The sequence below is a fragment of the Colletes gigas genome, unplaced genomic scaffold (assembly GCF_013123115.1).
Source record: "Colletes gigas isolate AHSC1104 unplaced genomic scaffold, ASM1312311v1 Colletes_gigas_Sc00030, whole genome shotgun sequence".
NCBI lineage: Eukaryota > Metazoa > Arthropoda > Insecta > Hymenoptera > Colletidae > Colletes > Colletes gigas.
In genome coordinates this window covers 1262794-1276475 of record NW_025106659.1, presented here as the reverse complement: position 1 = coordinate 1276475, position 13682 = coordinate 1262794, and the positions used below count along the sequence as shown (strand labels likewise).

The following is a 13682-nucleotide window of genomic DNA, read 5'->3' as shown; positions in this document are numbered from 1 at the left end:
TTTTGAATTATTTTTAATGAATATAAGTTACGTCATAACTGCATGTAATATCGTTATCAAGGTGGTGACTAGAGTAACGTTAGCTAACGACAAAATGAACGATGATTTCTTTTATTGTATTACGAGTTTTCTCTCAATGTGTCATATTATCCCCGCTAATTAGTTAATTTAATCAATACATTTGGCTATTTTTACATACTCAAAAATCATCGGGATTGCCCTACGAATACTATAGTTTCTTAAAATGTTAAGTCTCTAATGTAAAAAAAATGCAAATGTGCATTACTTTTTCACCTTCCCCCAACTATATTTCTTTGTAAATAGATACAGCCTTTTCTGAAAAACCATAAAAAAATATACAGATTTACGGTAAAACCACTAAAGTAAAGATTTTACGAACGTAAACATTAACGAATAACAAAATATAAAATATAGTGAAAATTATTGAAATATACGTATTACTTTCTAAAAAATATATAATATTATAATTAACTGCCATCGTCATCATGCAAATATAACCGAGTAAGATTCGCTTCACAAGGAGGGATAAGAATGATTGAATGTCTTTCACATTATGTCACATGTTCATTATGTTCATTCTCGAAATAGTGACACAATGAAAGAAATTACTATAACGTTTAAACACATTACCAGTTTCCGCATTATTTAAATAGAGCAAATAGATGAATGTTTTTTTATTCGAATAATAATTATTCAAAAGCTATTCGTAGTAAAATACTTGAATAATTTTAATTCTATTTGATAATTGTGATTTTGCGTTAGGGTCCCCCAAAGGGTGCGGCCGTACCTGTTTTCACGCTTTAGCACCGATGCTCCGAAAGCTACGGTCACGGGCGGCGTTACCTTAGCGTCGTTGCAAGGCATCGCGTTCACTCGATTTTCGAAGAACTGTCGTAAGTTTCGAGTGCATCGACAGCAGACGGCGCAAGCCGCAGTAAAATATCGTCGCGTGCGACCGAGCGCTATTGCGAATACGAAAAACTGAAGCAATGAGAATGGTAATACACGACAAAAAAACAGCGACTGTCGTACCCATTTAGCTTCATTTTGTTGCGGGTATGTACTAGTAGTATACGATATAAAATAGCCAAAAGAGTGGGGGGACATTCGGTCTCTGCGCTCTAGACACGCTTCCAGAAATAAGTTCGGATCAAGGGAAATTTGCGTACGTTTGTTATTGAATATTAGACCTCCAGATTTTCTGCATGACGCGTTTCAAACACCGATACGCGATCGTATCAAACGATTGCGGGAATGCGGAACTTTGTGCCAATTATTGTGTCGCGGGGTGCCTGATTATCGTTTAATTAATCTGATTTTATATCCTTTTGTTTGGTCGGTATACCACGCTGGATGTGATCTAAGGACAGTAGGTAGCGTTCCCTTTCTCATCCCGGTGTTTACTTTGTTACATATACAGTGCTAAAGAAAAGTATTGACACAGTGTACTTAATGAAATAAAACTGACCACAATTATGATGAGTGATAATACATGTACATTTTACATTTTAAATTATCGAAGTTCATATTTTAGTTTCTGCATACCTAAATTAAAATAATATGATTAGGTCTAAACAAATATATTAGATTGTCTGAATTGAATTCGTTCTTTTTATTCTATGACAGAAATTATTACAAATGTTAATAGTGTTGGAAATCTTTTCTTTTTATGATATTTTTCAAACTGCATTGGAGTGTTTTGTAAGTATTATAATTTAGTCTCTTCTTTTCCATACAATAACATTTCTTTTTTAAATTTCTGTTTATTGTTGTTGATATTATAGAACAAAATTTACTTTGTTAATATGGAAAATTTTAAACCAAATTTAAAAATAAGTTTGTTTTAGGATCCATACTTTTGCAAACATTATGTTTTGTATTTATTATCAATAATTATTCTTTGTAAAAATATTGGAAATTCCCTTATGTTTGTTTGATATCCAAATATAGATGAGAATATACAAAATATATTTAATTTACATCTGCCAATATTGTCATTCAAACATAACTGACTTAAACATATTATTCTACCATAAGTATATTTTATGCTGTATATTTATTCAGTATACACTCCTAGACAAAAAGATAACACATGTGTGCTATCTTTAATTGCTCAGAAACTACGTAGAATTTCTCAAGTGTAAAAAATAGTAAGTAAGGGTCACAATGCAAGAGGAAGAAGCACGTTAGAAAATAAGAACGATCTTGCTAATATTTGCAGTTTGCAAAAAAAAAACATGTAAACACAGAGGGCGAAATGATAGCACACTGAACTTTTTGTTGACATTATTCAGTAGTTCGTGATCTCTTGAGCAGTTGTGAACAGGTGCTGTTTATTACACGATCAGGTGTTGATATGTGTCATGGAAATAAGAGATTAGAGAGATCATTGAGCTGAAAAATCGTAATTTGAATGTTTCTCAAATTTCAAAAATTGTGAAAAGAAGCAGAGAAGTTATATATAATTTGTTGAAAGATCCAGCAAATTATGGCAAAAAAAAAGTTCAGAGAGGCCACCATCTTTATCGGAACAAGACAAACAGGTCATTATACGAGTCGCATCAAACTCGGCATTAACATCTTGTGAAATTATTTGTCGATCAGGTGTTAGAGCGAACATCTGTAGTGTATGCCATGTTCTTCAGAGGTGTAACTTTATTCAACGACTGAAGATGAAACAAAAACTCCTCTTAACAGAACAACACAAGAAGGAACGAGTAGCATTCGCAAAGACCAAAATTCACTGGAAGTGAAAATGGAACAGAATTTTATTTACGGACGAGAAAAAATTTAATTTGGATGGTTCTGGTGGATTTTTGTATTATTATTATGACATACAAAAGGAAGAAATTGTGAAAGAATGACGACAAATGGATGGTGGTGGGATAATGTTTTGGGCTGGAATTGGTTACACAGGAAATACTGATATAAACTTCATTAATGGCAAAATGAACAGTAATCGTGTATCGTGCTAAAATTGTAAAAGCATACTTTACAAATCCCCCGATTTAAATATAATAGAGAATTGTTGGGGTGAATTAACACATGCCGTATACAAAAATGAAAGGCAATATCAGAATATTCACGAATTAAAAGAATCCATCGTAAAAGGATGGGACAAATTATCCCAAGAAACAATAAAAAAACTGTATAAATCATTAACAAATCGAATGATTGAAGTCATTGAGAATAAAGGCAGTTATACTCGTTGCTAATTTTTATGTAAATTGTGTTTGTAGAATAAATTTATCTAGAGATTTTGTAAATGTGCTACCATTTCTTGTTTTTTAACATGTTTCTCTCTTTTGCGTCATGACCTTTACGTACTATTTATTATATTTGAAAAATTTTACGTAGTTTCAGAGCAAATAAAGATAGCATACGTGTATTATCTTTTTGTCCAAGAGCATAAGTTCCTAATAATGATTACTTATATACTGATAACTTTTTGTACGTTTTGTTTCCTGATGCAATAAAATATTACTATAAATATAATCTGTGTTCTCAGTTTCATCATAATTATAACTAGTTTTGTTTTCATTTAGGTACCATGTAAATACAGAAAATGTATTTGTATATAAACAAACAACAACAAACAGAAAACCTCATTCTTATTTAATATGTTTTAATAAAATCCATTAAAAGAGTATAAACATATTTTTACATATTATTTCAATCTGACACTATTTCCATGGATGGACATAGAGTTTAACGAATTAATATAAATAATTTATAAACACATGTAGATATAGATGTAACATAATTTTTGAATCATAAGTTACTGTCTTATGTGTAAAAGCTGAATAAGATAAAAATTATTCACAATAGAATCAGCCTCATAAATTTCAACAGTCTTTCTCCGTTTCTAATAATTATATCTCAAAAACCAACATAAGAGTTATAATTATTTTTGATGAAACTATAATTTAATGATATAATTTCTCAAAATTTCTATATTATAATACAAGAAAGTTTTTTTTTTTTTAAATCTAGCAATTTCTTTATCAATTTATTTTTCATGAAAAACCATAAAGAATCAGTTGAAACAATTTAATGATATCTTCAATAGTTTTCAAGATAGTATCAGGGTATGAAACTTTGAAGGATAACTTTTCATATTAAACTTAAATTGCAGTTATTAAAAAGAAATACATAATCATTATTTTTAACTGCTTTACAAACTGTGTTTCATCAAAATTGAGAGCGTGGAAAAAGAACATTTTACAGATAGTTTTTCTTGGTAACTTTCTTTAACTCTTCGGGGCACGGTGGGATCAAAAGTGTTCCACCTTTTTGATGCGCCGTAACGCATGGTGGGACATTTTTAGTCCCACCTTGAAATATTGAAATAGCTCATTTTATTTACATAAAGCAGTTGGTAATATCTTTAACAAATGTTACAAATGTATTCACTTGCGTTGGTAACATTCAACATGCCAATACAGGTTCATCAATTGTTGCAAACGGAAGGTTTATTGCGACAATCTTTTTTTATGTTTTTTATGTTTTTACATTATGTGATACCTTTATTAATAAAAATATACCAATTTTGTTTAATTTAAAATGCAATAAAATTTCTATGCAACATGGGTCTATTTTATTATCTGAAATCCTGTGCCGGAAAGAGTTAATATACTTCAAGATTGTTGAAATTGGCAATGTCAATGCTATTATAAATAATTCTCCAAATATTAGAATGTAATTATTAGACAGTACTATATTAAAAATTGACAAATCATTTGATGTATAATATTAGAATATTACAAGTATGTTTGTTTTGTTTTTAGCATTTTTAGATTCACTTTTAGTGGCAATTATGACTCAGCCTACACAGGACATGGGTATAAGCAGTTCCTTTATCTTGAATGACAACTCATTAAATAATGATTCCTCAAGTAGTAAATATTAATGTTACAATCTAACATGAGAGGTATAAATAGATAAATATATTTCCAATGAACATTCTTCCTCTACCTATTGTTATAAAAATATTAATCCACGTGAAACAAATTTGTGAATTACATTTTGTAATTTAGAATTCAATGTATATTTCGTACCTCTCATATAATTTTATATGTATAAGATAATTGGATATAATCTTAATTTTAATACTTTTTACAGAAAGCTGTTATAATCAAGATACAACAATGGCTGAAAGAAATGAAGTAAACTTGGAACGGATACACAATGATTGCCTAAATGTATCCGGAAATTATGAAAATCAAGAACTTTTTAATAGTCGATCTATTGATGTTAAGACACCCAAAGTTATATTTCCATGGCTTATTAAATTTAATAAAGTGATGTGTTCATCTGTGGGAAGTAGAAGCTCTCAGCTGTTACAGCGTTTAATTTCCCTTTATACACAGTAAGATCATTATTTTCTTCAAAAACGAAAGTGAAAAGTATATAAGTAAAAAGAATTGGGCTTAAATTTTTTGTTAAGTTCTAGACATCGTTAAAAAAAAATTGAGAGTACATAGTTTGAGGTCTTTTCATCCGTAAACTATTCGTATCATTTTAATATATAACTGAGATATAATGGACATTTATACGTTTCAGGAACATTTTAACTAGTATAAATACATACTGTGAAAAAGCACTCCATATGATACAGTTAAAGAATCATATAAATAGTACCTTAACATTTTTTCATATTTACTGGCATGACATTAAAGAGGTACTACCAAAAATTATTACTTTAAAATGTATTTTATACGAGTATTAAAAATTTACTAATTATTTATTTACAGTATGTTGGTGATTGTGATATATATTTAAATGCAATGTCAGTATTGTTAGGAATATATATAGATATGGAGCTTAAAACTTTTAGGCACACTAAAGATTCTTCCTCGGTAATTGCAAAACTTCTTTCAACATTGTGGATATATTTAGGTATGTTAAAATAAGGAATATGTGATGAAAGATTATAATAAAACGAATAAAATTTTTTACGTAATATTAAATTTCATTTCAGATAATTCAGAGAAGCATATCTTTAGAGTGCTGCTTAAACTTAAACATATTACTAAAAAATATACTAAACTATGCGACCCCATATTTATGTACGTAACTATTTAATATTCTTCACGTATTATTCAATTCAATATAAAAATATTTTCTACATAACATATTTCATACAAAATTTTGTCTTATATTAGGAGAAGCATCACAAACTTAAAAAGAAGGGTAAAATCTTTGACAGACATAGATTACATCAGATATTTGCTTATTTTAAAAATATGGAAAAGAATGAAGGAAAACCTTAAAGAGAAAAAAGAAGTAAATAAGATGGCTTTAATGATCCTAGGTCCATGTACGCCAAAAATGCGCGACGAGTTATTAAAGATCATACCAAAACCACCCACAGGACACGAAAATGAAACACTTTGGTTACTACAACCAAATGTATTTGATTTAAAAACAGCATGTAATAATTTCTTAGCATTTGAAGATGCACTGTCTGTTCCACACAAAGATTCTCATTTAACAAGAAATGGAGATTTGAAAAATTTCCAGAAATCACAGGTAATTTCCAGATATTGTAACGTGTCATTCATTTGATATATCTTTTACTTTTAACTTTTCAATTTTTACATTTATAGATTATTTCATCATGTGGTATAAATTATATTCAAGAATGTACTATAAACTATGAATTAAACAAAAGCGAAATGAACTGTGTTCAAAATAGTAATTCTATCCAAAATGAAGTAAATTTCACTAAATCTGCTAATAAAATTTTTCCTGCGAAAAAAAACAACAAATTTAAGAAATATAAAAAAACATCGAAGCTAAAACCCGGAGAAATAATATTAATCGATTTAACCGAAGAAAATGAGTCATTACGAGTAGATAAAAGCAAGAAAAAGAAGTCTAAAAGAAAATTAGAATGGTTAAAAATGACGAGGAAAAAATATAAAGTAGAAAAGCAAGTTGATGAAGTGAAGTGTAAAAATCTAGTGGAAATTGCAGATGCCCATAGCACAGAAAATTCAGAATGTTCTGTGAATAAAATCCTTTTAGAATATTTACCAATTTCAGACAATAAAGTTAGCGAAAGTACAGAAAGTTGTTGTAGTTTGGTAGAACAAGAGCCACTACAAGATAATATTCATTATATTGATTCTCAGAATATACACGATTACATTTGCAATAAAAGATCTAAAGAATTAAAATGCACATTTCAGCATAAACAATGTGATATCTGTACTTTATCGTTAAAGCAAAGTGATATACAACACAATAAAGTTTTATCTTTATTGAAACTTTTAAATCCAGTTGGACAAAATGTTAAAGAACCAAAAACCATATTAAACTTATTTAGGGAGAGTAGAGAACAGAATATGTCTTCTCAAGATACACTTTTTTCTAGAAGCGCAGCCAATGAATCTAGCGAAATAAATACTCTAAGTAAGGATTTTGGGGAAGAATCATTTTCACAACCAGAAAGTTCTATAGAAACGATACTCTTGTCAAAAGAGTGCCAAAACAGTATTATAAATACACAGTCTATAAAGCAAGAGTTACCAACAAGTACAGATTATGGTGCGACAGAAGCTGATGCTTACTGTCGAAACGAATCTGAGAATGTACAAAACGATTTTCGTTTACCTGACTCTAGATTTCTGAATACTAGTTCGCAAATAACGGAATCTGTGAAGCAAAAGGTCTCGTGCGATTGCAGTAAGAAAATTGAAGTGAAACCCTTTTTCTGTCATAATTTTAGTATATTTAATACGACAAAGAGTGGGGATACAACGCAAACTACAGTACGCGATAACACTATGGATAAGAAATCAATTTCCGATAAAAATATAATGTGCATGCTGAGCGATCTAGACAAATGCATGGACGTTTTAAATCGTATCGGTGAACACATTATGACTGTGCACGCAGAAAAACAACGACCGGAGTGTTTAAGCAACACTGACACGTGCACAGTTTCCACTACAGTTTTCGGGGATCAGATTGTAAAGTCATCGTTAGGTTGGACACTGGGCGGTAACCAGGAAACGAACGGAGTGCTAAACCAGCGAAAATGTGATTCAGACATTTGTAAAAAACTAACGATTTCATCTTCGCAACCAAAGGAATTACATTCCTACGAAAAGGATCATAGCACTTTTTCTGAAAATAAGTTATTCGAAAGTTTTGTTTGTAGTCACATTAAATCTGAATTTGAACAGGTCATTAAAGAGGAAAACAGCGAAAGTTTTGAAATTATAACAGATCGGCCACGGAAAACAGGTGGGCATAAAGTTGCTATGATAACAAATAACCAAACACATACAAGCGAATCTTTACCATATGATATAAAAAGTACTGAGAATCGGACCGAAAACTTACATTGCGAGTCCATGTTGCAAGATGATTCCTCATTGAAAACCGATAAAGCAAAAACACATTTTATAGATGAATTCGAAAATATTGATATTTTAGACAGCATTCTGAATGGAGATATGACTATGGAAGACGAGCAAGAAATTTTGGAAAATTCACAATCCTCGTTAATCTCGCCGATTAATTATGATAATTCAAATAATGTGTTGAATTGTATTACGGAATTTTTCTCGCAAGCTGAACATATATGCAAAAATGAAAAGGGCGAAAAAAATATTACTTCGGACGCAGATAATTCTATAACACCATTACCCGAAGGTAGTCTTGGAACAATGGGAATATTAAACTCTTTATTAGATTTCGAATTAACAAATATGGATTCTTCTCCAAACGATTTTATGTATTCGAATGTACAAACAGTTAATCCGCGATTAATTAAAAAGAGTTTCGAGGGAGAGATTTTTTCGGTGAAAGATAGCAATATTTCGGAATTAAATTCTCATACGAAGAAAACGGTTATAGTTGGAAAAAACAATAAAGATGATGTGCTTCCACAAAAAGAGAAGGATAATCAAAACGATCCTATCGACAGTAGTGTGAATGTAGTTGGATTTGGATTAAATTCTAATAAGGAAGAAACGCTTGAATTTCATTTGTTAATTAAAGATATATCTTCTTTTTCCAATCAGCCAACTATCTTAGCCAATTCGGATAACATATCTTCCGAACTAAAAGAACCGCTTCCTAAATCCAGTCTTTCTGGTCCTGTTGATAAACTTAATACCGATACTGTAATAGAAAAATCTTACGTTTTTCAAAAAGAAGATACGATTAATGAAGTTCGTTCTTTCGGCGATTCGGTAAATCGTGTTTCGTCTGAAATGTGTATTTCCAATGACGTTTCATCAAATGTTGTAATGAATTGCACAAGTCAACAAGATGATCTTTCGTCATCGCATAAGCATACTTATATGGAACTTAGAACAAGCCCTTTGGCGACAAAACAACCTTCAGATTCTGACTTGTTGTCTTCCGCAGATTTAATGCCATGTAACACTGTTGCAACCTCACAATACGAATTTATAGAATGCGAAAATTCTTTGAAACAAAGAAATATTCAGAAAAATATACAACATAATTGTAAAGAACAGCAAAATCATATTATGAAACATAGAATAGAAGTTAGCGCACAATCTAGATCATCTAAGCGAAAAGTGAGATATAAAAAGAAGATTAAGAAGGAGGAGAAAGAAGAAGAAATGCCATCGCCTGTTGTTGAACCTAATTCGGATGAAGTGAGCCTAAGGTGTTCACAACTGACTGTTATCAATCCTCTGAATCATAAGGATATTCAAAGCACGTGCGAATTGCCGCTATCATCATTTCACACGTCATATCGTAAAAAATCACCTCACACTTTATGCACATCTAGAAATATCTACAAGCAATTGAAGTGTGTAGGTATTCAGCAGTTGAGAAATATGTCCCCACGAAAGCAACAAATTTTACTAAACTATCACGGAGATTCTACAACGAATACAATCTTCAAGGAAGATCCCAAACTGGAGAACCCTCAACACAACACGGAAGATAACGTCTGGGAAGATTCAAGTGTATTATATAGATCTGTGGAACAGCCACATACACCAGGTAGCAAGACTTGCTTTAAATATTTTAAAAGGAATATAAAGGTCGACATGGATATTACAAAAGTGAATTTTACCACAGATAAACATATAACTGAAGTTTCAAATAATATTCTCATTAAATCTGGTATCAAATGGACATTACAAAACATAGATGCGCAATCGTCGAAGTTTATTAAAAAACAGATGGTTCCAACACTGGATGAAGAAACGCCCGTGAAGAAAAGGAAATTGGCTACAAAGTTTCCGCCAACTTTAGAAGCAAATACGGTTGTTTGTTCTATAAATCAGCAGGAAGCACAAAAAAAACATTTTGTTTCCGCAAAGAAAGGTAAATTTATTCTGATGCTTCTTTTATCTTGTTTTGCTTTAAATGCAAATTGGTGCTCATTTAAAATATTAATTTCTTATTTAATATAATTTAAGTATGTCATTATTTTATACAGGGTATTCGGCCACCCCTGGGAAAAATTTTAATGGGAGATTCTAGGAGCTAAAATAAGACGAAAATCAAGAATACTAATTTGTTGATCGAGGCTTTGTTAAAAAGTTATTAACGTTTAAAGTTCCGCCTGTAGAACGGCTATCTGCGTGCGCGTGATAGTGGTTCTCATTCAGAAAACTGTGAGGCTGTCAATACGTCACTAAGTAGAGTTTCTCATACTGAGTGAGAATCACTATCTACAGGCGGAAATTTAAACGTTAATAACTTTTTAATAAAGCCTCAATCAACAAATTGGTATTCTTGATTTTCGTCTTATTTTGGCTTCTGGAATCTCCCATTAAAATTTTTCCCAAGGAGGGTCGAACACCCTGTACAAATATGATTTATTTATAATACACATACTTGCAATTAAAAATTTCAATGAAATGAAATTTTTGTCGAAAGTATATAATTTACTGTAAATAAAAGCATCAGCAATACAGTTTTGTACTTTCATAAATTAGAATCTTCAAAGTGGCAAATAGTTCCTAATATCTACACGGAAGATCAACAACGGAAGATTTTATTTCTCTATTTTGAGCAGCTTATAATTATATTATAGTTAAAGTCTTTTATACGAACAAAAGTATAATTATACATAGTAGAACTAGTTTGATATGAGTTTACAATTTAAGGCTGATATTTCTAATTAAAAATTGTAGTATCGCTAGAATTTAAATAAGCCAAGAAGTGATAACGTGTTGTATACTTATATTTTTCAACAAGGTTAAAACTTAAAACACAATTTATACAAATATTCACAAAATCTTGTTTGTAAAAATTTGATATTGACCAGGTAAGCCTAATTCGTATATTCATATAAATTTCTAAACGATTCTCAGTTACAACAGAAAATAGTAAAAAAACAATTACCATTAATTCTGGTTAAAAGAAAGCTCAGTTATTCGAAATTTTTAATAATGTATACTAAATGTAATACTCAATTCTTGTTAGCATGTTTTATAAATATACTATTTTCTTTTTTAAATAAAATATTAATATAAAATTATTTTATAGTAATTACGTTTTGTTTACAGGTTTCATATATACAAATAGGAGGAAAAATATGGTAGGTGAGTACACGTAAAATGTGTACAATGTTTCTAAAATAAGCCTTACCTGCCCATTAATATAAAGGAGCATTTAAAATATATTTGCAAATAAATTTCTATAAGGTTTATAAACTTCATAGAATGGAGAAATACTACTAAAGGAACATTATTTAAATCAGTGCAGTCCATGGGTTTAGTCTTTTACACTGCAAGCTCCATAAACACCAAGTTTTCATGATAACGACCAGTTATAATATGTGCAAATTTTAGACTTAAAATTATAAGGATTAATTTACTATAATTATTATGAAACATTAGTTTTGCATATTTTTATTGATCCAGCAAAGTAAATTTACAGAATTATAACACGTTCTAATTTAAAAAAATTACATTATTTTATTTGTAGCATCAGTTGCAAGAAGACTATATTATAATTATACTTTTAATAATGATATTGTGATTACGAGACTTTTCTTTTCAATTTCAATAAATTCTTCCTATATTTGTTTATTTGTATATGAAAGTGATTTTAAGAGATGAAAGTTTTATTACGAATTTTACTCATCCGATCTAATACTAAAGATATTGAAAACTTTGTAATCATATTTTTGATATTTGTTTTGTGAAAATAATAATTCATTTTGTTGTAAATTAAAAGTCAGATTTTGTTACCACAACTAGTGTATACGAAAATATAATTTCACCTCTTAAAATTGTACAATTATCGCTAATAAAGAAATATATGTATACCTTATTGGACTTGAAACTAAAAGTGTCGTTGACTACGGTATTACAGATTATACGTAAAAGCATTATTGTATCCTCTAGTAATGTATGACCTCCAAAGAATTTTTAAATAACGGGTTTTGTCTTGCAAAAATTTTCTATTTGTAGTGCAAACAAAGACACATACTGTGATTAAGTATACCCATTAAAATTGGAATTTTCAAAGCGAAATTCTTGAACAAGTATGTAGAATACTTCAATTATTTCCTATATGTCACATGATTAATTGTTTCAAATCGTTCAATTCCTTTAAAGTATTCAACTTTGTCATGCACATAGCTGTAAATAATCATAACAAAGTATGCTTTTAAACAAAGTTTATATAAGAAAGCGTATTATTGATCTCTTCAACAATGTTTAAAGTATACTCTTTGTACAGTTTTAGTTATTTTATTTATACTTTGTCTGATTATTGTTAGGTTTTTAATGGTACAAATTATTAAGCCGCAAGCGATTTTAAGCATCTAATTTACGTATTACGTAATTTGTAGTATTATGTTGAGGCTATATTCATTATTTACATTTATTTTAGACTGAACGCAGCATAGTATTTTTTTAAAATAACAATATTAAAGAAGATATATATTGCCAAATATTTTTTTGAATTAATTTAAATTACATAACAAAGTGGGGAAAGTGCATTAGACTGCAGTGTTTTAAAGAAATATTTTATGGTTCTAGATTTTTAATTTTTTCTTAAAGCAAACGGCATTAAATAATGTTGATATCAACTATCAAATCTTACAAGCTTTGATAAAAAAGCAATACCTGTTAAAATTTCACAAAAATTAATTATTGGTTATTAAATTGATAGAAATAATTAGTAATTAAACCAAAAATTTATTTCATGAATTTTTGTGCATTGGTATCTATATAACATTACGGAAACTAAATCTTCTTATATAATTCGTTCTTATTTATTTTTATTCATGATATTTAAATCGTAAAATATCGAATATGTTGAATAACATTATTCAATGCTATTAAATGTTGCATACTTATTGTGATATTAAACATCAATTAACAAGAAACCATTTTAGAATTCAATTATTTTTACTGTTTCGCCTTTTATTATATAAGAATTATAATAAATTCTGATTGAATTAACAATAGGTACTACTGTTAGAGCAATTATTACGGAGGTTTAGCTTTATTTCATGTAAGTAATAACGTAGAAGTAATGGCAAGAAATAAGTATATTATGTTCGTATTAAAATTCATCACTGACTGATGAAACTATGCACTAGTTTTTAAACGACATCAAAGTTAAACAATCAATGCAAATGAAGCATAATATTAACATAGATGATATTCTTTTTTCTATTAACAAAATCTCACAACTTTTTT

At 29.4% G+C, this 13682-nt stretch overlaps 2 protein-coding genes across 3 annotated transcripts in view; one reads left to right on the top strand and one right to left on the bottom strand.

The window, feature by feature from the left end:
- The window catches only part of LOC122401937 (WW domain-containing adapter protein with coiled-coil homolog), a 55254-nt gene that overhangs the window by 11623 nt on the left and 29949 nt on the right, over positions 1–13682 (bottom strand). The gene's annotated exons all lie outside the window — the stretch shown is intronic.
- LOC122401924 lies at positions 916–11870 on the top strand. Of its 2 annotated transcripts, XR_006259478.1 has the most exons (9): positions 916–1077; positions 5143–5389; positions 5584–5701; positions 5775–5919; positions 6002–6089; positions 6186–6552; positions 6630–10344; positions 10962–11293; positions 11535–11870. XR_006259478.1 is itself a non-coding variant. In XM_043404350.1 (8 exons), the coding sequence occupies exons 2-8, from the start codon at positions 4838–4840 to the stop codon at positions 10431–10433; spliced, it is 4851 nt and encodes a 1616-aa protein (XP_043260285.1). In that variant the 5' UTR covers positions 916–1077; positions 4809–4837; the 3' UTR covers positions 10434–10464. The 2 variants fall into 2 exon arrangements, 1 of the variants encoding a protein (XP_043260285.1); XM_043404350.1 differs by lacking the exons at positions 10962–11293; positions 11535–11870 and adding an exon at positions 4809–4919 and having other exon boundaries at positions 6630–10464.

Coding starts and splice junctions, on each gene's coding strand:
- LOC122401924 (XM_043404350.1), top strand. CDS start 4,838: ATGACTCAGCCTACACAGGACATGGGTATAAGCAGTTCCTTTATCTTG. Junction 5,390..5,583: donor TTAATTTCCCTTTATACACA/GTAAGATCATTA, acceptor TATACGTTTCAG/GAACATTTTAACTAGTATAA. Junction 6,553..6,629: donor AAAATTTCCAGAAATCACAG/GTAATTTCCAGA, acceptor TTACATTTATAG/ATTATTTCATCATGTGGTAT.